Genomic DNA, 27,771 nt, shown 5'->3' on the forward strand with positions numbered 1-27,771 from the left:
TACTTACAATTTTGTAGTCTATGTTGAGAAGGGAGATTGGTCTCCAATTTTTAATGTTTTCTCCATCATCTTTCCATTTGTAAATTATAGGTATGACCTCATCTCTCATTTATTTTGACATTCGTTTTTTTTTTTTTTTGCTTAAAAGTATTATTGTATTATGCATTTAGGATCGGCGATAGTTCACCGTGGAATTTTAGATAGAATTCCACGGCGATGTCCGTCTTTTCCTGGTGATTTTCTCTTTGTTAGTGTAGCAACGTTTTTCTTGATTTCTTCGTCTGAGATGACGTTATCACACATGTCACTGTGTTCTGTTGATATCATCTCACATTTTACTTCTTTTAGATAGCTGTCAGTTGTATTAAAATCAAGGCTTTGTGTAAAGCTTTATATTATGAATATATACCCCTTAATATTTCCTTTTTTTCCCCCGTATAAATTACATCATTTACTCTAATTTTATCTAGTATTTTTTCCTCATTTTCCTAATTCCTCTCTTTAGTATAGACCCAGAGATTTGTTGTATATTTTTTAAAATATGCCTACTCTAATTATTCTCTGCAACCGAGCAGGTAACATTAACTATAATGTAAAGTTTCTTTTGTGCTCATTTGAAGTTATTTTTTCAACATACATGGTGCAGTGACCAGACTGGCACATACATATACAAGTTATGCGTTAAAAAAGGGATGTAACTATGAAGCGCATACACAGAGTTATTGAAGAGTTCCTTCACTTACGATAATCTATATCCTTGCCCTATTTATACAAACCTTCTGAAAGGAATTTATTGAAGCGTGTGACTTGATTCGCATTTCATATTTTTTAAAAGTTATTAACCGTGTCAATGTATTATTTATTATTAATAATTATTATTATTATTACAAAATAGAGTTCCCGGAAGTCGCACTTCTTTTTCGATCGGCAAGATTCGTCCTCTTCCGCCGGTAGTCGTTGAAAATGGTATGGTATAGCTCACTAACATGGTAAAATATATCGGTTTTACTCATTAAAGCAGCATTCCAAGAGCCAGTGTTTAGACCAACATCTAAAGCACAATAAATACCGTGATATTAAAACTTCAGGCTGCTATTCTGGAGCTAATAAATGAATATATCAAAGTAAAAAATGTTAACACGTGCCAGATAAATGATATTTCAAGATGGCGGCATCCTTTCCCATATGTGGATCAAACTATATTTTCACCTATATACGTGTCTGTAGGCTAATTGGCGTTATAGTATAAAAAAAGAAATAGTTTTAAAGCTATCTCATATTCATAATGAAGTCTCTAATGCGGTTGTACTAGAGTAAATGAGAGCCGTCATTTCGGCAGGCTCTCCTTTCACATGTGGGTGAATTTTAGTGTACACACATTTCTTTAAGGATATGTAAAATAACAAACATCTCGTCCTCTCTCCCAATCAGCATAACGTGACAAAGTTTTTCCACCAGTTTAAATATATTTTTCGAATATAAGCAATGCTCTCAGTGGCACAAAATCCATAACAATAGAGGCGAAGCTGTTCGCGGTTTCTTCTTTTGGCATTACTGGCTGCTTATTATTAATTATTTGACTGACCTTTGTATGCAGACAGTGAGTAGAATTTTGCTTCTTTTAGCCACATTTTATTCATTACATCTTCAGAACACTCACTTTTTAAGTATTAATCCCAGTCAGAACAGCACACCTGTGTATCTGTTCGTTATAGACCAAAAAGTAGATCTCCGTTTTCGTTTCTTACTGGTAGCAGAGACCTTCTGGGAAAGGCGGCATTTCATAATGGATCTTTTTACAGAAATACTTCGGACTATCTGCCACACTCTAGTAATTAATACATTTATATCAACCTTGTATGTGGCTAGTAAGAGTAATGTGTAAATTCCTAGTGATATAGACCCTGCTAGAGAGTTTTCCTGCTTCACTCTTATTTTTGGGTGATGCTGACTTCTATGCATGCACCAGCAATTTAAAATAAGGTCAATGGACAATGGTTAAACAGGTGCTCAATTCTGATAGGGATTGCTGCTAAAAAAATTGTGTTCTGAATGATTTAATGCTTTGGGTCAAAAGAAAAAGGGTTTTTACTTACCATCTGGCATCTGCATACAAAGGTAGGTTGACTGCTCCAGTGGCCTAAGTGGTTATAGTGTCCATTACGGATGCGGGCAGCCAGGGATTGGAGCCCCAGCAGTCATACCAAAGACGTATACAAATGGTACCAACTACTTCACTTGGCATGTACCATTACGAGGTTAGTGTTACAACTGGTTGGCTTGATGTCGGGATAATATGACTCAGTAGGACATGTTGCTACATGTCTGAAGCGTGATGCCCTAGTGCTAGACATCACTGTAAACTGTCACACAGCAGACATCGTAGCAATATGTTAAAAATTCAAATCACACACACACACACTTGAAGGTAAATTGTAATAAATTTATTAATTACTAGAGAGCGATCAATAGTCCAAAAGTATTTCTTCAGAAAGATCCATTACGAAATACTGCCTCACTTGGATGGTCTCTGCTGCCAGTAATGTAAGAAAAAAAAAGATCTGCTTGTTGGTCTACCACTGGTTATTGACCTGAAATTTAAATTGCTAATGCACGTGTGGAAAATAGTATGAGCCTACGGTAAGATTAACATTTGCTCTGCCCCAAGCATTAGTTGGTTCCTAGTGACATAGTTCTCACTGTCTAGACAGTTTCCATGCATTACTTTTACCTTGGGGTGATGCTGCCTTCCACGCATGGGTCAGTGATTAACATTTCTGACACACTCCGCACAAATCATACCTCCCACAGTTGGTGTGACCAGTAATGTCCACCCAAACAAAAAGAAATGGCACAGAACAATTTTTTGCTGTAACACAACCATGTGACTTTGAACTTTTTCACCAAAAGATGCAGAAGCTTTTAAAAGAAATATAAATGCAAAAGAGAAAGATAAATAAGTTCTGGTCAAAACATACTGGAAACTAAACATGCTCCTGTCAAAATGTACCCAAATTGAACCTAGTCTCAACATGTTAAGGTTGTTACATTTGCTGTGTTGGTCTCCTATATTCAGATTAGAATGAATATATTCAGATGTTGAGATGGAGTAAATTATCAAAATACCAGAAAATACTGGTTAGATATCTCTGTTCAGATATGTCCCTTGAAAGCCTTCGTATTCCATTTCATTCTGTGAATCACTCTCAAACAGTGCATTAGGCCATGTTTCATTATTTTGGTCAACTTCTCGCAATTCTTATCCATCATCTTTATCAACCAAATCATCAACATCAGTATTCCTTCTCCAGCAACATCCAGGTTAACATCCAAGTTGTTATCTGATTTTATGAACTGATTTTGAATTGAACAAGCACTTTTCCAACCACAGATATTGTAAAATCTTGCAGCAGAGATGTGTGTTGACCATTTCCATGTTCTGGTGATGAAGTACACAACCATATGTGTAACACTTGCTTTTATAGACACAAATTATATGTGGTACATTACAACCATTGTCCAGGATAAAACGAGACACTGACTGTAGTTGTGTTAAGGATCAAAAGGGTTAATCTATGGATTGGCAATTTTTATAACGGCATCCCACATCATTTTTTAAACATCTCGGTCGATTCTGTGCAGTGCTTTCATGTCCCTGCTTTAAAGTTAGGGCAAAACAGTAACTGGAACCAGTCTAAAATGTATAAAGTGAATTTAAACTGGAGATTATCATTGGATGTTTACCTTTAGTTATAGCTAATCATCTGTGTCATTACAAATGTGGTTTATACCATTTTTATGCAGATGCTTTCAAAAAATGCCACATAAATTGAAATGAAAACTCAAAGGCATAGGACATCAGTCTGTCTGATGATGATTAATTGCCAGTCTCAATTTGATGACATTATTGCAGGAATCAGATCATTTTTGAAGAAGACCCAAGACATCTTCAGTGTTGAAGGTGATGTCACAGTCAGTGTTGTTTCGGGTTCAAGTTCTATTGAAAATGTGAATTTGGAAATTTCCCCCAATAATCAAATTATATGTTTTAAAATGGAGTGTGATTTTTCTATGCTATGAAGAGTCTCTTGACATGAAAGTTGTGTAAAGGCTGGATGAAACAATACTTTCAAAACTAGTTTTCATTAAGTGATTGTATCAAGCCATCAGATCACTAGTTGTTTGTACACTTTAAGATAACCATGACAAAAAAATAATTAAGTCCCATCTCTCCAGGTAAAGGGTGTAATAGTGGTTCTTGAGGTGCTGCTTGTGTTGGCGAAAGAAAAAGCAGAAAGTACACGTAAATTTAAAGTTTTTGTATTTCCTAAATCACAGGATTGTGTTAAGTGCAAATATATTGAAGAATATGCCCACAGTTGAAATTTAATTTAGTGCTAGGGATATTTTTAAAACCTTTTATCATGGCTTGTCTGGAAAAAAAAATGTTTGTATCCCTGTCACTAATGCAGAAGTATCATATTTGTGTACTTGTCTCAGTTTCACTGGCACTTTTCATAAAACTTAATAGGTATATTGGGTACTTGGCTCAGTTTAGCTGGTATTTTTCCCTGGGCTTTAATAAAACTTAATAGGTATATTGATCCTGGAATGATGTTCTTTATTCAGTCATGAAACTCGATGGTTGTCTTGGAGCTAGCACTAATGAAAGTCAACATTGTGTTACTGTGACCTACTTTCCATGCTTTAATGATTGTCATATTCAGGATGTATTCATCTATTTGCTCAAAGGCAGGTTAGTGAGACCTAATTTCTTGCTCATTTTCCAGATGTGTTCAGTTGATGTACATCTTTTCATGGGTATGTCATGTGATGTCTAATTTCAGACCCAAAAAAGGCGTAACAATGGGCGCAGTAAGAAGGGGCGTGGCCACGTCAACTACGTTCGGTGCACCAATTGTGCCAGATGTGTCCCTAAGGACAAGGCCATCAAAAAATTTGTGATACGTAACATTGTTGAAGCTGCTGCAGTGAGAGATATTTCTGATGCTAGTGTTTATGAAGGTTAGTAATTCATTAGCAACAGGACAGTTGCTTCATTGGATATGTCTGCCTCTTTAAATAAAAACCACGAAACAATAAGGTGTGTAGTTGTGAATGAGTATGAAAATTAGTATAAGAGCTCGAGTTGGAACAAACCTGTACATTAATTGACCCCTTTTGTAATCATTTAGTCCACATTTCCCAGAATTCTGTTTTTGGTGTGTGACATCAGCGTATGTTATATTGAAAACATGCAAGTACATGGGATAGTTGTTAATGTTCAACTGTATCTATCAACCTGCTTGAAAGTGAAAAATTTAGTTTTCTTTTATATCTGTTAATCATTTATTCATTTGATGAGCTAAAATACAGTATTGAAAAGCAAGACCTAAAAGTCTACATTGTACACCTTTCTTGTGTCTGTATTTGTCAAGATGTCCATGGACAAAATAAATTAAATCGCGTTTGGCCAGTTTTGTCAACGAGCCATAGTGCTTTCTTTTGTCATGACCCTTGCTCCTTTTAGCATTGTTCAATTTGAAAATTGTGCCAGTAACATTGGCAATGTTTCATAAATGGCACAAGAAATATTGTTGCTGAGTATGTGCCCCTGTCCTGGCTGTTAAGTAATTTGACAAATTCACCAGGATCCTTGATTTTGTCATCTTGGGTCATGTGGCAAGCTTCTCATTGATCAGATTACCTCATGCTACGATACAGCTCAAAGCATGGGAATCATAAAGAAGAAAGAATATCAGGCTTTCTGATACTGAACACCTAGTTCATGGAAGTGATAAGAACTGATGGTCGATCAGAATGAGTGATATGCGTTTAGAGGCTGTAGGAAATAATTGAATTGAAATTAATAAGGATGACAATGCATTATGTGTCCATACAAATAGTTTGGCTGATAAAGTGCAAGGAATTTGTTGGAAAAACAAATAACCATGCTGCTAATTAGGCAGGTTGTTCCGAAAATTACTGCAATTTTGAAATTATGTGTAGGCACTATCATATCTTGGCTGTAGAATTATGTATATTGAATAAGAAAGTAATGTGAATATAATTGAAAAGCAATTTAGTTTCAACGAGAAATGGAAATTATAAAATATATGCACTAATTTAAAAGAATTTTAATGTCATTATTCATAATTTTTGGTGGTATACTAAGCAAATAACAGGTTGATGGGAGTAATGAAATAACTGAGAAATGAGAAGGGCACTCTATAGTTGACATATGGGGTCCCTTATGGCAATTAATTTTCCATTACTGGCATTGTTGTCTTGTGCAGTTTAAGGTTTCTGGTTCGTGTTTTAATTTGCTGTGATTTCCTAAACCCCTTGGTGGATAGTCTTCATGCATGTGATAAATCATGTTGAAAATTGCTACAAAAAATATAAATTGTACTTGATATATTATCAGTTTGGCTTGCAACAAAGGCTTTTTGCACAAAAAACCCCCAACATACCCAGTGCATCCCCATACCCAGTGTATCCCCTAGGGTTGCAAGACAGAGTCAAAAATATCCTTGGTGTCAAAACTGGAGGTCAGAGTAAAGAAACAAGTATTGGTCATGAATTTGACTCTTGTATAGATTTCAGATGGTAGAGCAATCGAAGGCCCTTGGGCCTCTCGCTTTGCTTCAAGAACATCTTAAAATGGTGAAGCAATTGGTCCAGAATTATTAGTTGGTCTGGCAGTTCAAGCCATCATGATAATATTTGTTAGGGCCTACTTGTAACCAGATCATAGTTACATGTATAATGGTGTGTACATGATATAATGATATAATTGATATGAAAGAGACAATTCACTCATTATAAGCATGTCAGACTTATTTAAATAAATATTTACAAAGTGGACTAGATTCTTGCGAATATTTTGCTGGATTGATATCGCCATTTAATCACTTTGACCTGACCTATACATATGCGGGAAGGAATACATCAGCATGTGGTTTTTTTAATAGACACTATACAGTGCTTTCCCAGTATATGTCATTGACCTAATATGGTTGTGTCTTGATGCATTATCTCTTTTTTTCCACCTTGGCTTGGAAAGTGCGTTTGGTGGAACCTTGATGATGCTACAAAAAATGGGGGAATCCAAGATGACCGGCACTGTTCACCAGTGGTCATCATTTTGGCTCTCAAACAGTTGTTCCAGTCATTATACCCCAGCATCGAAGAGCAGGCAATGTATTATATAGAATTCAGTTTTGTTCATCTGTCTTTGCCAACAATTCATCTGCATCCATCCATCAGTTCTTCCTTTTCAAGGATACACTTAGATTTTCAAGGATACAAGTCATATTCCATCTCACCTATTGATGTCAGACTTGTACACCATAACTGGTTTGTTGAAACCAGCTTTCCAGGAATTATTTAAAATTGTTTTTTTTATATTTTATTTAAAAAACACTAAGGTCTGAATACGTGCATGTGTGCATCTTAGGATGTATGTGTGCCATACATCATAAATGTGTCGGTAGTCTACTTTACATTATTTACACAGAATTATGATGACCTCATTACAGTACAGTGAGGGTTGGGTGGCTGAGAATTCTCTGGGATTTTCACACATTGATTGGAGGTGGACTCTTCTAGCCTTGTTCTTTTGTTGTAGGTGGTTTTCATATTCTTTTTTATGGGGTACAGATTTGTATGCATTAGAACAGCACTTCGCAGAAGAGACATTAAAGAAAGAGTACTAGAAATTGCATGTATGCCATAGTACAACATTACCAAATTGATAGAATGCAACAACTAGATATTTCGTGTCTAATTGCTCTATTGCAAAAAGTTGAGCTAGAAGTCAACTACAGTAACCTACATAATTAGTTGAGTTAGAAGTCAGCTACCTACATAATTAGTTGAAGCTATTAATAAATGTTATAAGTAATGTTATGCTAACAGCAAAATCACTACAAAAGTTGGCATGCTGACACATGAGGGAGGGGGCTTAAATTCACCAGGGATTTGTGCAATCATTTGTCCGATAGGAATCATTGTGGACAGAAGAAAAATTCATTAAATTTGATTGCATGGAAAGTATGCATAGGCTATTAACCCAGATTTCAGCTCTCTTGCACTCGTCTGTCAGGCACTTTTCAGCAGAGTGACCTTTGTATTTGCTTCAAGACTGTCCAAGAATGTTGAAGTAAGATTTAGTTGGTCTCTCACTTTAAATTAGAATACTTAATATTTTTTTTTTTTTTTTTGTACATCATAGTAATGCTTATTGTTGTAAATATACATTCAGGTTAAAATAGCATTAGAATATTTAAGTTTTTTTTATTGTTTTTTTTTATACATCCTAGTTATGGGGCATATACAATATACATACATTGATATGAGCGAAACATCCATTATATAAGCTTGTAAGATATATTTACAGCAATGATAAAAGTGGATTGAGTTATAGAGAATGTTTCACTAAACAGTTGTAACCATTGGGTCACTTTGACTAGTCTGTACAGGAAAGATTTAGTTGGCTTGACTGTTTAAATTCACATTAGAATACTTAATTATTTGTAATATTTTAAATTTTTTTATTCCTAGTGATGATTATAGTGGTGCATATATGATATACATACTTTGATAGGAGCAAGACAATTCGTCTATTATCTAAACATGTAAGGCGTATTTACAACAACTGGGTTATAGAGAATATTTCACTAATCAGTTATAACCATCGGGTCACTGTGACTAATCTGTATATACATGAAGGAATACATCAGCATCAACATAATAGTCGTAAGCTCATGAGCTCGTCTGTACCTGTCATGGACCTACCAAAGGTTACATTTTGATGCATTATCGTGTTTAATCCACCTCAGCTTTGAAAGGTGCTGTAGGTGGAACCTTGATGGTGCTAGAAAAAATGAGGGAATCCAAGATGACCGGCACTGTTCACCAGTGGTCATCATTTTGGCCCTCAAACAATCATTCCAGTCATCATTATAGTTCATAATTGTAAATCTGGAAGTATATAATTCAATTTTGGCCATCCATTTGTTATCTGTCAGTTTGATCCATCCATTTGTTATCTGTCAGTTTGATCCATCCATTTATTATCTGTCAGTTTGATCCATCCATTTGTTATCTGTCAGTTTGATCCATCCATTTGTTATCTGTCAGTTTGATCCATCCATTTATTATCTGTCAGTTTGATCCATCCATTTGTTATCTGTCAGTTTGATCCATCCATTTGTTATCTGTCCTTCCCTTTCTCCAATAAGTGGACCATTCTGGTGGCAGAAGTTGTTAAGGCATCTACCTTTGATGTATTAGGTCACTGGTTCAAACCCCAGCAGAGTCAATGCTACATGACTTCGGCATGATGGCCCAGTGATAGACATCACTCTAGACTGCTACACTGCAGACATTATAGTGATATGACTGAAAAATTGTTAAAGCTCCTTTAAAAACCTAAATCACACACATTCTCCATTAACTTGTATAATACGTTCGTATTGATTTCGACTTTCACTTGGGAGAAATGTGTTGCACAGCAAAAGTTGTTTTTTGACAATTGCTTTACAGGATTTATTTAGAATGGTCAAAAATTGTTGCAGGGTTTAATACCATGTGAATCTTGGGGTGGATATGTGCTTGTATATCATAACTAGGGTACTGTGACCAACATTTCAGTATTTGTGCAAAAGTTTGATGGCCTTACCACAATGAGCAGGGTGGAAAATACAATTCACAGAATTTGCATGCAGCGCAAATTGTGGTTTGGCTAATTATCCATATTACATGGTCAACTTTATTGCATTTCACTATCAGATGGATTTCAGCTGCGAGTTATCTTGGGACTCTTGGGTTCCTTTTTTGCTTACAGAACTAGTAAACTTTTTTGAAGTAATTGGCCCAGATATATTATTTGGCTTGGCAGTTTGAGCTTGTATGAGAATACTTATTTGGGACTTGTTGCATCCAACAATGGTTAATTGGTGTAGATACACTATATTTTCACCTTCCCTTGATAACTTATGCACAAAGGTCCAAAAGCATTGACTGCACGATATGAAAGGGTGAAGTTACAGAAGAACCTGAAAAATGAAGTGGATGCCATCCCAGCTAGACTTCAAGAAGATCATGGGTCCATGGTGGTGGCACTGTTTAATGGATGAATATTCATTTTATAACTGCATTGGGAATAGTTGTCAGTTTTTTCTAATGAAATTGTTTGCATTTTGGTATAAAATACCTTTATTTTCAAGGTAACAAATCTATGAAACATGAAATAACAACATGAGATTTCAGTGTGTTGTGTACACTTTTGTCTCATGTACCTGCAAAACTATGTATATCACTGCTTTTATGTACAACAAAAGAAAGCTTTCTATCAAGATGTTAATTATGACTTTCATAGCAAATCATATAATGGGAATAGAAAAGCATTTGTACTAACAATTCAACTCAATTTTCACTTGACTAAACTTATTTCATTGTTATTTATTTTATAAGTGTTGCCACCAGACTATTTTACAGATTATAATTTTATCAGAGATTGTTATTTACAGTGTACTGAGAATTTCTTTTGTAAAGAAAACATAGAAATTACTATTATAGTTCGTGAATTTCATGAAGTTGATTCAAATTCTGGACACGTAGCATCTTTTTGACAATATTGCAAGTAATATATCATGGTTTTATTTGTCAATATTTATCAGTTTTCTTCATGTTCAGCAAATAAGGGTCAATTCTTTCAACATTTTCTAGAAGGAAAAAAGGATCCATGCTGGCCCCTGCATTATAAGCGGGTTCACAAGTTGCCTGGATGTGCAGGAAAAAACATGCTGGTTGCTTTAATAGACCTAATATATAGTGCTCACCTGTACAGGTCATTGATCTATCAAAGCTTAGGATGTAATGCATTATCATTTTCTTCTGCCTCAGCTTTGAAAGGTGCTGTAAGTGGAACCTTGATAGTGCTAGAAAAAATGAGGGAATCCAAGGTGACCGGCACTGTTCACCAGTGGTCATCATTTTGGCCCTCAAACATTGCAGTAACTTATTGCACCACAGCATTGAAAATCATGTGATATAGCTAGAATTAATTTTTGACAAGTTTTGTTCATCCCTTGATATGGTTATAAATAACTGCACACTCCAATTCCAAGCAAATAGTCATCTTCAGATGCACATTTGTTGAATACCATATCTGAGTTGTTGTGATATACATTCCAGGATTGATGCAAACTTTTGTAAAAAAAAAAATTACCTGTGCATTTTCCATACAGATTGTTCCCAGTTTGTGAGATACTTGAAACAGCAGAATCGTTTGCTGTCTGTCTTTTTTTATACCAGGTCCTTTCATGTTTAATTTGTATTACACCTGGAAATTTGATACTATGTTAAATTGGACGTTGTGTGCTAATAATTTTGGCTTATATATTGTTGGGCTTATTTTGGTGGGAAACGACACGTAGCACTTTTCCACTTCTGGCTTCATAGTTGTCAACAGTTTCTCACGGTTTAAGTTAAAGTATTTCATTAGTCTTTTTTTGTTGATTGATTTTTTCCCCCCATTATTTGTATGAATTGTTATGAAATGAAGACAAATCAATTTTTTATGTGCATGCTTCCCCTGTTTCGATAGAAAGCATGCATAGGCTTTTAACCCCGATTTCAGCTTTCTTGCACTTGTCCAGCAGGCTGAGTCTCTGTTTGCTTCAACAGTGTCCAAGAATGTTGAAATAATTGGTCCCTGGAAGATTTAGTTGGCCTCACAGGTTAAAATTGCATTAGAATATTTATTTCTTTTAATTTTTTTTTTACATCCTAGTGATAGTTATAGTGGTGCATATACAATATACATACTTTGATATGAGCAGATCGTCCACAATATAAGCATGTAAGACCCATTTACTACAATGATAGAAGTGGATTGGGTTATAGAGAATGCTTCTCTAAACAGTTAGTCACTATGACTAATCTGTACAGGAAAGAATACATCAACATCAACGTAGACATAAACTCGTGTGTCATTGACCTACCATTGCTTACGTTTTGATGCATTATCGCTTTTCTTCCACCTCAGCTTTGAAAGGTGCTGTAGGTAGAACCTTGATGGTGCTAGAAAAAATGAGGGAATCCAAGATGACCGGCACTGTTCACCAGTGGTCATCATTTTGGCCCTCAAACAATTATTCCAGTCACTTGTTATAGTTTAGAATTGTAAAGCTGGAAGTAAAGAATTCAGTTTTGTCCAACTGTGTATCTGTCCAGAATTCAGTTTTGTTCTCTCTAAAATTGTGCATATTTTTTGTAAGCTGAAAGTACATATTATAATTGATGTTTGTTTCCCATATGTTTTGCTCAGGTTCGTGCAAGAGATTCTCTCCCTCAATAAATGCTAATAAACGATTTGCAAACCTCACCAGCTATTAAATTTCTATAACTGGTTGACTTTGAGTTGATTCAGTCAGGGTGAGTTGATTTGCTGAGATTTTTCAACCCCTGCAAGCATTATAATGTTGCCAGATACACTGCAGTTTTGAATGGAAATGACTGGTAAGAGAATAAGGTGTTTGAGAATGCTAAATTGCCCACTTAATTTCAGCCAGGTTTACTAAAGTTCAAGGTACATCATTTTGTATTGGATCAGTTGTTAATGTCCTGGACATTAGACTAGAAGCTCAATCACTTGCCCAGGCCATACTAGGATTTCCAGTTCTGTATGTCCTGGGCAAGGTACTTTACTCTAGTTGTCTCCGCACAACATAACCTTTGATGTGTTTTTGTGTCATTAATGTGCAGTAAATGAACTGATATTAATTTTACTTGTTCCTATAATAAGTGACCACAGAATTCACAATTGCTTAGTATTGGCATAATCAATTGGCATAATCGATACTTTAAATGAAGAATTGCTCCGAATACTGACATTATTATCCCAGTATTGTTTTCAGTGCATGGGAAGTCGTGTGAAAACTTGGAATAATTGTCATGGCAGAGATGTTATTTTATATGGAACTTTTAAAAATTATTTTCTTGTTTCCAGATGATTTTACATATGTGATAAATGCAAGAACAGATAAATATGGTTCATAAACAGGCTGTATCATGAGACTACCATAATATAAGAATACACTTGAATAGGGTCTAACAGATTGACATTTCTGACAGATTTAAACTGATCTATACTCGAGTAGTGATGGCATTGTTCAGCTGTCCATTTGAATTCTCATTTACATTAGTAGTGGGGGGGGGGATGGAAACTGGCTGGAAAACTGCAAGGTGGTTTGAAGACATGGTAGTTTTAGACTTTTAAATGTTAGGTCCATAAGTAAGAAAATTGGGCTGTGTTGATGTTTTATCATCACAGACAGCTATGGAGAAAACAAATTGACACAAAAAATTGAAGGGGAACTAATTGTGACCATCTTTTTTCCCCCATATTGTGTCAGATTTAACTTGGTTCATCTAAATGAAAACTTTATGTAATTTGCAATCAAACAAACTGTTGTCACTTTTATTTACCAGAATACTGCCATATTGAATTGAAAAGAGAAATTTTATGATTTGATGTCGCATTGATCATGCAGTAAAATTGACATACTTCCTGACTAGACCAGTATGGGCAGTTGTATCAAACTGTATATGCTTGAGTTGCTCTTTCAATATTAATATAGACCCACTTGATTTTGGATGATTTTTTTATATATTTTCAGTCATGATTTGTACTTTCATTCTCAGATTTCCTTATTTCACTCCCACCTCCATTTTTGACATCTTTGGGTAATGGATTATTTAGGGTTTAATAGACAATTTTATGAGCCAGTTAGATGAAGTCTTATATCTGCACATTTGGGAGACTGAGCAGTATGACCTAAGAGCATCATTGTACAGAACGATATGATTCACTTTAAGATTTTTAAACACTGCATTTCCATTGGCTATTTCAAAGGTCACCAGAACATGACCCATAAGTGGTCGCTGACAGATCTTCTTAACATACAGTGGTGATCTGATATTTAATCAGAATGGGTTTTTCCTAAATATTGTGTGTATTTCAGTGCATTTTCCAGCAGTATTTCTTCATTCTTCATGAAACCCTTGCTGTACTATTGTTTACTAACGTCTCTTGCAGTCTATGCTCAACCCAGGAACCATAGTTTAATGTTCTTCTGTCCTGTTTGCATCAGTGTATGCTCTGCCCAGGACTCCTTGTTCTGTGGAATTATTGTCTTAATGATCTTCTGTCGCATTTCTTGCAGTGTATGCCCTGCCCAAGCTGTATGCCAAGCTGTTGTACTGTGTGTCCTGCGCCATTCACTCGAAGGTTGTTAGGAACAGGTCGAAAGAAGCTCGAAAGGACAGAACACCTCCCATCCGATTTAGGCCCATAAGGGTTAGATCATTTTTTGCAAATAAGGAACATAACTATTCAGTCTGCATCAGTCCATTCTGCTTCAAACCAGAATTTATCTTTTGCACTCCAGAAAGTGTGTTCTTGTAATTAGCATTCTGGGCTTGAAGTTGATGCTAGCATTTTGCTAGTAAAAATTCAGCTGTTGTTATAGAAATTAATGCTATGAAGCAAGCTGATATCTTTGTTAAAATTCAGCTATTGTTAGGTGAAAAAAATTAGCGGTTTCTTGCAAGTGGTATTTATTTCAAATATGAAATGTGCTCGTGACCATTAAAAAGTCAGATTTTGCTCTTACTGAAATAATTACAACTATTAGAGTCCTGCTAGTAATCCAGCCTGAGGATGATTAGATGACTGAAGATTTCTGATCCTTAGGTGCAGGTGTGTGTGTAAGAACATGTAGGGGTTTGCCTATTGATTGCCAATATTGCTCTGGCAAAACAACCATCCATTTTGCAATTTCTATTGGTGAAACAAATGTGGAGTATCCAATACTAAACAGGACTTGTGAAAACGAAGATGGGTTGTGGCAAAAAATATTCCCAGGCCTACCACAGAGCTTGCTAGTTAGAAGCAGAATGTCCACAATAGGGTGTGATTGATCCATGGATTTTAGAAGTAGGAAAGAAAACCAGTTCCTTGCTAGGGTTTTTGATTCATGCACACATGTTAGAAGCAGAAAAGAAACCAGGTCCACTCAAGGGTGTGTGATTCAGGCATGCATGTTAGAAGTAGGAAAGAAACCAGGTGCTCTCAAAGGTGTGTGATTCAGGCATGCATGCTAGAAGTAGGAAAGAAACCAGGTGCTTTCAAGGGTGTGTGATTCAGGCCTGCATGTTAGAAGTAGGGAAGAAAACCAGTTCTCATTAGGGTGTGTGATTTGAGCAGTAAAGTCACTCAAGAGCCTGTTATTTCATGCACACACACACACAAAACAGCTCCTTCTCAGACATTGTCTTTCTGTTTTATGAGCAGCATAAAGTGTAAACATCACATTTTGTGCTTTTTGATCAACTTGCGTAAACTGAATGATTACTTAAGCATGCAGTTGTTTTCCTGCCAAAAATGCACACATGAAGACATGAAAAGATGATTGAAATTCAAGGCATTTTGTGAGCAAATTATTACTCTGAAGGTTTATAGGACAATTACTAGTTATGCTAGACAAGTGTATTTCATATTTCATCCTATAAAAGTATTAACAAAGGACTGAAACCATAATGTTTTCAGTCTTGACTCATTCTTGAAATTTCTGTCTTTGCAATAGCATAGTTATGGAATGGTTTTACTGAATCCTAATAAGGAAATGTCAATTATTTTTGGACTGTTTTGCAAGTATTTCTTTATTTGCTTTTATATTGATTCAAAAGTAAAATTACTGTTTTAAGTGACTGTTGTAAGCATAACATATTTTGACCACAATACATCTATTCTTCCCAATTTTCATTCCACGTGGGGAAAGGGAATTCATTCTACCCAATTTTTCCACCATTTTGCCTTATATAAGCTGGAGAGAAAATTCACATTACTGCAAAGTTCAAGTCCAGTTCAGAATATCTGTAACTTCCATTGCTTCTGTCCCAAGTAAAGGATAATATCTGCATCTTTTAATCTTTAAATTACAAGTTGTGGCTACATTACATGTGTTGCATTATATCCTGTATAGGTTAAAAATTTTACATTTTATCCAGTATGAACAGACTCAATCTGTTGATGCCAAAGTTGGTTTTATAAACACATATTTTCACTGGCAGCAGTCAGTGACTGATCTGTAACACTTGCTGTTCAGTAGCACAAAATGTCTCCCTCACTTATATGCTTAATTTCAAATCTTCATGTTTGTCTTCTCTTTGCAGGAAGGTGCTCCAGCACGTCAGGGTGGTGGTGCCATGGGACAGAGATAAACTTCCCTTGACATGTCATGTACAAAAAAATAAAATAGCCCTGATCTGGGACTTGAAATTATTTAATTTGTGTTGCTTTTTGCCAGATGGAATTTCATTGTCAGGTGTTGCTACATTTGGCTCACCTGTTAGTTGCCTTTGTGGTCAGGTGAATTTGTGGTATGGCCACCTAGATGAGCATCCATCATCAGTCCATGAACATTTACATCTTATGAAGTATGTAAACATATTTAGCAGTGTGCATCTGAGTAATAATGGCCTTTCAAATTTGTATCCGATCAAAGCTGTGACTCTGCTATCAAAATATAGCTGCTGCAGGTAATAAGAAGGAAAATGACAACATCGTCTCAAAAACCACCCGGCATAATTAAACCAAATTACAAAAATAAAGTTGATCCACAATCAGGTTGCTGTAAATTAAGTAATAAACATTTTAAAGACTTAAAAAAGTGATCTGCCCAAAATTGGATGGAATTAGAAGCATCCTTTTCAAGATGAGCTTTTAATTTGTATAGATGAGGATCTGCCATCAAATTATCTGCAAATTCTGAAAAATAGGAAAGCCTTTAAACAAAATTGCAACCCTCCCCCATCCAGAACTCTTATAGAATTTCATATAAATTTAATGACAGTTTGTATTTATACCACAAGATGGTGATACACTATGGTAGCTGTTGTTAAATTGCAAAACCTTTAAATAACTTTTTCTGTCCAAAATCCGTAAACAGAAATGTGAAGGTCTGGAGTTTTATGCTGTAAACATCAAATCAAATATAGCTGCAAATAACAAAAACGATTTTCTCGTAGCCAACAGAATTTGAAGAAATTTAGAGTATGTGCCCTTTAATTTGTGATTTGCTAAAGATTGTAGAAGGACTTGACATTCACATTGGATTTTTAAACATTTCCGGTAAACTTGAATCGCAGTTTGTGGTCGAGCTAGTTTGATGTCAGACCTTTAGTCATTATTTAAGACAAGATTTGGTTTTTCTTGGAGTTTGAGGACATCTAAATAAATCACTAATTTATGAATGCTCTTTTATGATACCTCTTAAATAATCTTATAACTTGGATGTTGATAAAAAAAAGTACACATTTTTTCAAACTATATAAAGAATAAATTGTCTTTCATTTTGCTGTTATTAATACATTGCTATCTGCGTTTACTTTTCCGCTGTTGCGAGTAACCTCTTATATTTCTATGTCCATTGTTCTTTGTTATGAATATATTTATACTGGTGTATATTTTGTATAGTTTTTCTTTGTAGTGGTGTGGCTAGAATAAAGCTTCAGCTAGTTTGTAATAATTTTGTCTCTTAGGCACTAAATTTTCCCCCAAGACCATTTACTAGACCGAATCTACCTCTGCTATTGTGGTTGCTAGATACAATGGTTTTGTGATCTGAGAAGCTGTCATTCGTGTTGGAAGTTTACCTCCCTAAAGAGTTGGAGGATTAAAGGTTGTAACAGGTGCACAAATAGCGACGTATTGGATTTACATACACTTTCCAGAAATGCTCACCTTATGTAAGTTATGGTGTGTGCAAGTTATGCCAATGTTAGTAAATGCATGAACATCCAATATGGCAACCACATTAACCAACTTCAAACAAATTTACATGCTACTCCTTCTGAATGGATGTTCATATGAACATGGAAGTTTTCATTGAAAGTCTTGAAGTCTGCTTGGTACTATCTGACAACATAGCAGGGGTATATAGTGGGTATGTGAGAAAGCTTGCCAGCAGCTTCTCGTGGGTCAGTGGTTCTTTCCAGGTTTTTCTCGGGTTCTTGCTCCACCATTAATACTAGCCGCCATGTATATCCTATTGTGTGCTGAAAAATTGCATTAAACTCCACAACAACAACAACCAATAGACTAGTTGGTCCTAAATGAAAATGGTGCATGTCGTATCATATAATCAACATGGCTGTTATGACGACTGTCTTACAAATCTTGTCACTACTCCCACTGAGTGGATGAACATTATGATGTGTTCTCACCCAGAGACTATTAATGATGTAGTCTTTGCCCTAAATGAAAATAATGACAGTCTGACTGTTAGTAAGTGTACCATAGCAACTGATTAAAAAATCTTGTTATTGTTAAAGAAGACAATAAATTGTTTAAACACTTGAAAGTTTAAAAGGAAGAAATGGCGTTATCCTAAATTCTAGGAAATTCTGTTTGCATAGTATGGCGTCAGTCCCTTCGAATGACTTTTTACTTCCGTGTTTTTTTATTGACATTGCAACATTTTCTCTCTGCTGTTCAGTCAGATGAAGAATTTGAAATAATCATAATTACAAACATCTTGGGGTTTGAAAGATTTAGTAATTTCCAGTTGAGTCAATACTTGAAACATGAATAATTTTCAGTGTTGTATCCAACTTTAATTACGTTTCAAAGCATTTAGAGTTATTAACTCTTATGATGTGAATTAAGATGAATTTTTCATTATTATGATACCTGTGATTTAGGTATTCATTCACGTAGATAATATAGCCATTCTTGTTTCTTTTTTTATCATTCAACTTTTCTTGATGTCCTTATTTTTCTGTCATCAGTATTCTGGAGCACTTTATTATACAGGGTTTGCAGTAATCATTACCTATATTAACCACAATTATGACTTTGTCTATTTTGTGTTTGATTTGAAGACGACTTGGTATGCATATGCTATTTCATATTCAGTGAACTTTCACTGTTCAAAGTCTATTATTTTTCAATACAGCTATACAGAGAGTTTAAGTCGCTGTAAAGTTGAACTAGTATAGATCTTTATTTGCAGCTAACTTTACAATCGTGCTTGCATTTATTTTATAATTTTGCATTGTAAAAGAAATGCAAGGTGGAGATAAAATGTGGAAAAACATGTAAGGTTGACAAATCACTAGAAAAATTTTGTTTTATGTTTTTAATGCAGCTTTAAAAAAATTCAGACATATTGCTATGATGTCTGCAGTCTGGCAGTTTAAAGTGATGTCAACATATAAAATCTAAAATCTCTATCTTGAAAATGGAACAACAAGGGCATGCAATTTGATCGAACACATGATATTAGATTTCTCGACAAATGACATCAAAATTTCAACAGCAACTTTCTCATTGGACCAGCCTTTGTCCACTACAGCACTTCATAAGCTACTGCATAGTAGTTAAACCAATTTCAGTATAAGATTATGGCTTAAACGCTTTTTTCTTCTTTAGAAAATGTTCAGATTTAAAAACTTGATTCTTAAATGAGAGGAGAAAAGAAGTAGCACATTTAGTTTATATTGCATGTAATTAGAAAGAAATTTACTTAACGATAACAAAAATGAAAATGATTATAAATATTTCACAATTTGTATCCTTCTCACTTTGATCTTATTTAATTTACCATATTATCAGTACTGTTAATGCCATCAGTATTCGCCATGCTTGGGGTTAAACTGGGTAGCCGTTAGCATGGCAATTGCTTTTGGTGACGTGATTTATCATTCATCTGGCGTTTAATGGATTTTTAATGCGATTGGTGAGTTGTTTGTAAGCATTTTCAAGGAAACGTTTATATACGGCAAAGTTTAAAAACACTAGACAAACGATCTCTGCCTTTACTGAGTAGAATATTGACATCATAAGCAAACAACAAGTAACAAACCTATCACAAGGAATTTTATTTTATTGTAGCAGAGTATAACATTTACAAATGGATAAAGAATGCATTCTGAAAGAAAAACACAAGCAATACTAAAGCCGAGAGATTGACCAGTGAAAACAGTTTTATGATTAGTAAAAGAACTGAAAGGAGAAATATATTTTTGAAAAGCTTACACCAAGTAGATAAATTATTACAATAATAGAGTAATGGATACAACAATAATTGTTCGTTGTTTGAATTTTAGATGTCTTAATTTATGTTCCATGGATGGAAGGCTATATTACAATAGAAGTATCACCTGAGACAAATGTATTTTATCAGTCCAGTTGACATCAGAAAGATACTGTCACTTACATAACCAAAAATATATTTTGTTGTAGGTGTTAAAATGTTTCAAGTGAACTAAAATAAGGTTGTATTACATCTGTGAGAAGAATGCAACTCGGACTGATTAAATACCTGTTGGTCTATTTTATAACCTTTAAAAGCGCACAAAGTCAAAGAGGGAATACTGGTAAGTGTCAGTAATGAAAATGAAGGAAGTATTGATATCAAGTGTTACAAATGCAATCCAAAAGCTAACCTATCCACGCAATATTTACAGTGTAAATAAACATACGGATCTAAATTTTTAGGATTCAGTAGCCAGATACCCATGCATAAATCTCGTCATTAACACCAAAACTTTAATGAATATTATTTGTGTTTGCTAGATTCTCATGCTGTTTTGTTTGAATTTAATGCTTAGGTAATTGAGTAAAGTGCATTGACTAAAGACTCGTAATGTCGACCCAGAATGTCTGAGTCCGGCATGCAAACCACTGAGCCACATGGCTCTTGTCTACATCAGTCACCTCTTACGACATGCAGGAGGGTATATCGAACCTATTCTACATCAAAAAGCAGGCAATGATTCTCTACCAGTCATAATTATCTTGATGTTAACTTTATTTAATACAACATTAATGGTCATTACAAGGAATTTCAACAAAGTTCCATGAACAGATTAAATATCGGCAATAAAGATGAAGACATAAAGTAAAAGCTTTTCAGGATACGCATGTACCATATGCTTTTCAGGTGAAGTAAATGGGAAGGTTATCTTTAAGAGGTCCTAATCGTAGTTTCAATCCGTAGAGAAAACAGAAGATGAAGCATATAGTTAACTTAATAAACAATGAATTAAAACGTAAGTTACAACAGTAACACAAAATTCATGAAATCCATTGAATTCATCTGAAGCGACTCCTAGAAAAATTGTACTCAAATATGTAAAACTTGGGAGGATAATAGCTGGAAAAATATTAAAACGTGACGAGAACATGTAGACAATCAAAATGACTTCTGGAGCTGACATAATTCAAGAGTTGCCCAACAAAACAATGACGATAACGGGAAAATGATTTTAGATGCACAGGACGTATTAGAACACATATTTTGTACTATGGTACCAAGTCTCAAAAAAAAAAAAAAAACAACACCTTAAAAAGTGAATTAATTCGCTCGTGTATACATTTTCAAAAAGTGATACATTGAATTTATAAAATCCATTTGTATTCAGTGTTGGTGGTGTTACGATACGTGCTATCAGATACAAAGTACAATTCTGTGTTACCATATGCTTAATTGTTTTGATAGGATTTGCAATGATTTATGTCATACATGTTTGATTTATGAAATATTAAAAGAATATATTTGTCAGATAAACAAACTGAAGCTATGCAAGAAATTTTGACATGTAAAAGAGGCGTGTTAAATATATACTTTGTGAAGCTTTCTGCATTATAGTCTCAAAAATGAAAAACAGCTTTGATCTTATCATGTGCACATTTATTCATTCATCCACATTGTTATGTATATTTAATTTGTATTGTGTGATGGACATTTGTCCATAATTGAGGGTTGGAGGTTGGATCTATCTGAGTAATGTTTTTTGTTTTGTTTATTATGTAGCTAATTCTTGCCTATCAATTTAGATAATATTTTAAGATCTTTATTACTTGGAGGTAAACATGTTTGCTTGGAACTGAGTTCAGGACATTAGTATTCCATTTAGGAAAGACCTTTTCCACGTGATGTTTTACATGTTCTTTACCAAGTTTTTTGTAAAAGACCTGACCTTGTTTACAACTTAGAATGTTCTGGAAATTAATTTGATGGGAAAATCACTCTCATCCTTGTTCTGTTGTGTATTAGTTTCCTATGTAAAGGTAGCGATAAACAGAATTACCCATTCCATATCTTGACATCAATTTAAGTTGTCTTCACATTTCTTAGAGGAATCAATTTTAGTTGTGTTCAGTTTTGATTTGAGAGGATTTAATTTAATAATTTAAAGTATTTATTAAACTTACAATGTGACCATTGATTTGGAATAAATAACAGTTTGGAATTACTATGAATTCATCGAAGGACATTTTGGGTTATATCATTGGTTTATATAAAGATTGTTGTCTGTCATGTTTACCCCGACCCAAAGTATACCCAGTTTGACACATGTATAATCAAAGTAATTCTGACAAGCCATTGTTTGATGTTAAACATTGCCGCAGGCTAGCACTAATCCATTACGTAAGATTGCCGTGGTTAGAAGTGGAGAGCCGGATTTAGGAGTGCGAAGCCACCAGATAGCCAATTATCACCTAGGTGTGGAAACGTTTATCCAAGATCAAAAGAAGTTGCCTGAAGAAGTGGGAGTGTCTTAACTTCTTTTCCCTGCAGACAGACAGACAGGTTGAAGTGGCCGCTAAGACGATTGGACAGGATCACAGCGCCACCCAATCAGAATCGAGATAGGGGAGAGACCCTGATTTGGGTAGAATGATATCTCCGCGTCTTCCGGCAAGAATTAGTTCGCTAAGAGAAATTACCCAGTGGAGGTTAGCGTAACTCCGAATAGCCATTCGTTATTGGCGGGAAAATCTTAGAACAGGAAATTCTAAGTACAGACAGCTTCAAATAAGGAAGCTTTGAGGGACAGACCAGTTACAGTTTGGTCCCGTAGTCTCAGATAGAGAGACGGAGGAAAGGAGAAGAAAGGAGAGAAGTCAGGAGAAGTTGAAGTCTGGGAGCGAAATTGGAGGAGGAGATAGTAGAGAGGGAAACGGAGTCGAAGGAGGTGTAAGAGGAACGGAAAGAAGGAAGGAATTAGCGGGAAAGAAAGAGATGAGTAGATGCAAGGACGGGGAAAATCGAACTCACACTGTAAATCACGGGATGAATTAGGCTGTCACTTGGTCGAGGGAAAGACGGGTGATTGGAAGTTATCGTTTTAAATTATCGAATTTATTAAATTGTTATTGATTGAATTTCATCTTCGTGTTCTCTATAATTTAACCGTCGGGATTGCTGACTGGGGGCTCAGAGCTGTAAATCTACCTCGTCACTAATTTAACTTTCTAACCTCACGAGCCAGGGTGGAACTTCCATCATAATTTAATTAAAATATATTGGAAGAACCCAACCCCAATGCGTGCAAACGTCACATTGTCACATCGGCACATTCCAGACTGGAATTCTTTCAAATCCCCAATTAAATTCATTTAGAACACTCTATACGTTTGGACTTGTGACAGAACGTTTAGGACCATTTGGGAGTTAATTCAAAATAATGTAAGTTCTTTTAAAATTTTCACTTTATGCTCTCGGGAAATAAATTAGTTGTTGAATATTAAAAACTTGCTGGTTTTCGCTTTTTTTCTGTTACTTAGTTTGACATCATAGGGTCGTAACAATACATACATACATACATACATACATACATACATACATGCATCATGCATGCATGCATCCATATATACATACAGGGCCGGCCAGACTATCTGGCACCCTTAGCAAGGTTAGATTCTGGCGCCCCCCCCCGGAAAATATCAATTTCAAAATTATTATCAATTTTTTTTATAAAAAAAAATGCGCCCCCTGAAATTAGTGCCCTGTGCTGCTGCCTAGTTTGCCTATATGGTAGTGCCGACCCTGCACACACACACACACACACACACATTATTACATCAAGCCCATGCATACACACAAGACTAAATGTTATTACTGAAGTACACAAATTATTATCACGCTTTACAAAATGCCAAAAGAAACATGAAGAGAGATACCTATAATTCATACATGGCCCACATTGATTTGATAACTTGACTTGTGTACAGGCAGATCATTTGCAGAGGGATCAAGATGAGACTATTCCCCACTCATGTGGTAAAGGTGTTCTGATTGCATTTATATAATATATTATTAACTGTCATCACCATTACCTCTTATTGACACTTAATTGCATACTACATATAATACTTCCTTAGCAAATACAATTTTTTTTAAAAGACACCTCCCCCAGCACCTCAAGAACACCAAACACAAAAATAAGAACAAAATAACCCAACAGAAGAAAATAATAAAAACAAACAACATCCCTCCTCTCACTTCGTTATTCATCAACGAGTAAACGGTAATTGGTTGGTGGTTGTTTCATACTGATAGTACCATGATTCCTTGAGGTTGCGCTGTAAATCTGGGTGATGTGAGCTCTGCTTATTAGGAGATATATCAGTCTCATGATGTAATGACACATGTGGTAAAATGGACATTATTATTACAAGCTTACTGCTTTCTCTTCACCTCCTCTCTGTCTTTCTTCCCCCAACCCCATCCAGTGGCTTTTGTTTATTTTGATCTTTATTCTGTCTGAATCGCATCTTATAGTAAAAATAACGATAAAAACAACAATCAGATTAATGATAACTGGACTGTATACAGCATACACAAGATAAATATTGTATATCCCAGTTAGTGACGTAGTAAGCGTTAATGGCGCCCAGGGCGACGATGATGGCTCAAAGAGGCTTTTAACGCTCCAAGACCTCTGGCGCCCGGGGCAACCGTCCGGTTTGCCACCCCCACCCCCGTATGCTACTGATCCTGGTAAACACGTATCAGCTTACATGTAAAACACTTTATTGCCAAATTAATATATTAATGGCGGTAGCGCAGTGTACAATGTCAGTATTCGCCTTTTGTGGCCTCGTTACCAACAAACATATGGTTGATTCAGACATAACTGAATTGCTCTGTGCAATTCTTTTTTCTTCTTTCCTTTTTGCCCGACGCATCTGCTGAGTAATATTTGTTTTCCCTAAATGGTTTAACTTGGGATGTTGCGGCAACAGTTTTCTTCTGCTTCATTTTCTCAGTACCAATTATCACACAAACACCCCTTTTTGTGCTGCTATTTGGATGTTTGAGTTGAAATTAGTCTCATCTTTTAGAGTTTTTTTTGTACTTCAAGATTTATGCTATTGGACTGTAGCAAACTGCAAATATTTTAATTCAGTAGTATGTTTTCCAAAATAAGGAAAGTAAATACAACATACAAGTAGTGCTGATATATGGTACTCCCTCAATATAACGCTGTTCAAGGGAGTCATAGAGTATACCGCGTTATAGCGAGACCAACTTATATTGAAGTATATTATGCATATAATTTTACTACCACTTAATGAAATGGAATCCATGACTATACTGACCTTATAAATCAGGGCCATGTTATCGTGAAGGGCCTTACAACAAGACCATGTTATAGTGAATGACCTTATGACAAGACCACGCTTTAGTGAATTGCATTGTAACAAGACCATGTTACAGTGAAGGGCCTTGTAACAAAGGCATGTTCTAATGAAATGGGCTTATAACAAAACTATGTTATAGTGAAGAGCCTTGTAACAAAAAACATTTTATAATGAATGGCCTTATAACAAGGACATGTTCTAATGAAATGGTCTTATAAAAAGACCATGCTATTGTAAAGAGCCTTGTAACAAGACCATGTTAAAATTAATGATCTTTAAACAAGACCATGCCATAATGAATGTCCTTATAACAGGACCATGTTTTATTGAAGGGCCTTATAGCAAGACCATGTTATAATGAATGGCCTTGTAGTGAGGGAGCACTTTACCTGTTGATCCTTATTTATGACATATAGTTACTGTTGTTAAAGAAATAAGTTTTAGCAAAATGGCTTTGTTATTTGAATTAAAAAAAATAAACAACATGGAATAGATTTGAAATGGGGTAGAAATTAAATAACTATGTTTCATGTATATAGTAAAGGCATAAGTATGAAAATAAAAGACACGTGCAAAGGAGGCTAGTTAAGAATATTTCCATAAAAAAAATAACACCAATTCTTATTATTGGACAAATTATTTGTAATTTTAATGCAAAGTCAGAGATTGTTCGATCTTGACTTTGTGTTCAACTCTACCTCTGGTACCGGAGGCTATTTTGCCTAATAAAGAAATTATCAATAAAGATTAACAGAGGAGACAGTCCTTTGGCGGGCAAGGGTATTCATTGTTTCATGTCCTACCTGTTGGGATAAGGTGGAGTGGTTACCCTTGGTACCAAAGGGACTCTAGCTCTCCCAAGTCTACGATATTAAACAATTGGGTTTACTCTAGCTATGACCAGATTATCCTACTAGTTGCGTTTATGTGTTGTTTATTTTCTGTAGTAGACTTATACTGGGTTTGCTGATATTATTATTATTATTATTGCACTAGAATCATCATCAAATAATTATCAAGGTAATGATGTCGATGGTAAAGGTAATGCTGGGAGACTTAATAATATTAAAATAATAATTACCATCATCATCATCATCATCATCATTTGTATTGACAGAAGATATGGGTGGAATTGTTTCTTCTTCAAATGTGTTTCAAACTTTAGCAAAAAGTGGAATGGATTATTGTAAAATGGTGTACGATAACTGCTCGAAGTGATTTTCATCTACTGTCATATTGTGTTGAAAATGACATTTCTCATTTACTTTTCGTCTAAAAATCTTCATCACAGTGTTCAGGAACTTGCCTTCAGTTGATCGTGTCACGTATTTCGCCACGTTTATATTTGCTTCAGTAGGCAAAATTTGTATCGTTCAAATTAATGGCTTTATGGATATATTACTTTTCGATACATATGAAGCCGTTGTAGAACTTGATACGATTGTTTCCTATATACGTTACAATTTAACCTCTCAGACATAACCCGGATAGTGTAGGTAAATTATTCCTAGTGCTTAAGTACATTTCCATTGTGTACCACACTATTTATTGATACAATGTCGTATGACATGAGAAGATTATATCAAAAGGGAAAACTTGACCAGTCTCGATAAATCGAGTCTGGAGTAATTCTTCGAGACTTTCGCCAGGGATTCACTGTAAAGAGCACCACACTTCCAATACCGACATTTAGTTGCCAAATTAGTACGGGTGCAAGCGAATATCAGCGTGTGTTAAACATGTTCAATGATCTCTGTTACTGAAAACTGCTAAGTTACAATGCACATCCTTTCATTTTTTATCTCCAATTTTTTATAGTTATATTATGCAATAATGTAAATCAAAGCCAGATAGAAAACTTGAAAGGACAGAATTTGACACCACTACCACGGCAGGATGCATATCTCAAGAATCCAATGAAACTGCCATTGTATAGTGAAATTTTACGTCGTTTATCATCACAATGGAAAAGGACATCACCCGATCTCATACGCCAATAAAGCCGCATTTTGAAGTTTTGGGAATGCTTATTCTGCCATTTCCACTAAGTTCGAATTTATTATTTTTTGTTTTAAACAAGACCCAAGTATGGCGCGGATCAAACGGAATAATGTGACAGTTTGTTTTAACCAGTCTAAGACTCAGTTCTTGTGTAAAGAAAGTGTATCATCGTATTGACTTAATGTATAAACTGGTTCATAATATTAACAGCAATGTAAAAAAAATTGTAATGCAATAATTCCAATTGTTTTTTAATAGGCTTT

At 35.2% G+C, this 27,771-nt stretch overlaps 1 protein-coding gene across 2 annotated transcripts; it reads left to right on the forward strand.

Moving 5' to 3' along the window:
* The first annotated feature begins 827 nt into the window (after positions 1–827).
* Positions 828–16,351, forward strand: LOC149790169 (small ribosomal subunit protein eS26-like). Of its 2 annotated transcripts, none has more exons than XM_089972159.1 (4): positions 828–966; positions 4,848–5,025; positions 14,235–14,368; positions 16,246–16,351. In XM_089972159.1, the coding sequence occupies exons 1-4, from the start codon at positions 964–966 to the stop codon at positions 16,291–16,293; spliced, it is 363 nt and encodes a 120-aa protein (XP_089828285.1). In that variant the 5' UTR covers positions 828–963; the 3' UTR covers positions 16,294–16,351. The 2 variants fall into 2 exon arrangements, with proteins under 2 accessions (XP_089828285.1, XP_089828286.1); XM_089972160.1 differs by having other exon boundaries at positions 966–989.
* The last annotated feature ends 11,420 nt before the right edge of the window (positions 16,352–27,771 follow it).

Source organism: Sinohyriopsis cumingii, chromosome 10 (assembly GCF_028554795.1).
Source record: "Sinohyriopsis cumingii isolate HCF-2022 chromosome 10, ASM2855479v2, whole genome shotgun sequence".
Taxonomy (NCBI): Eukaryota; Metazoa; Mollusca; class Bivalvia; order Unionida; family Unionidae; genus Sinohyriopsis; species Sinohyriopsis cumingii.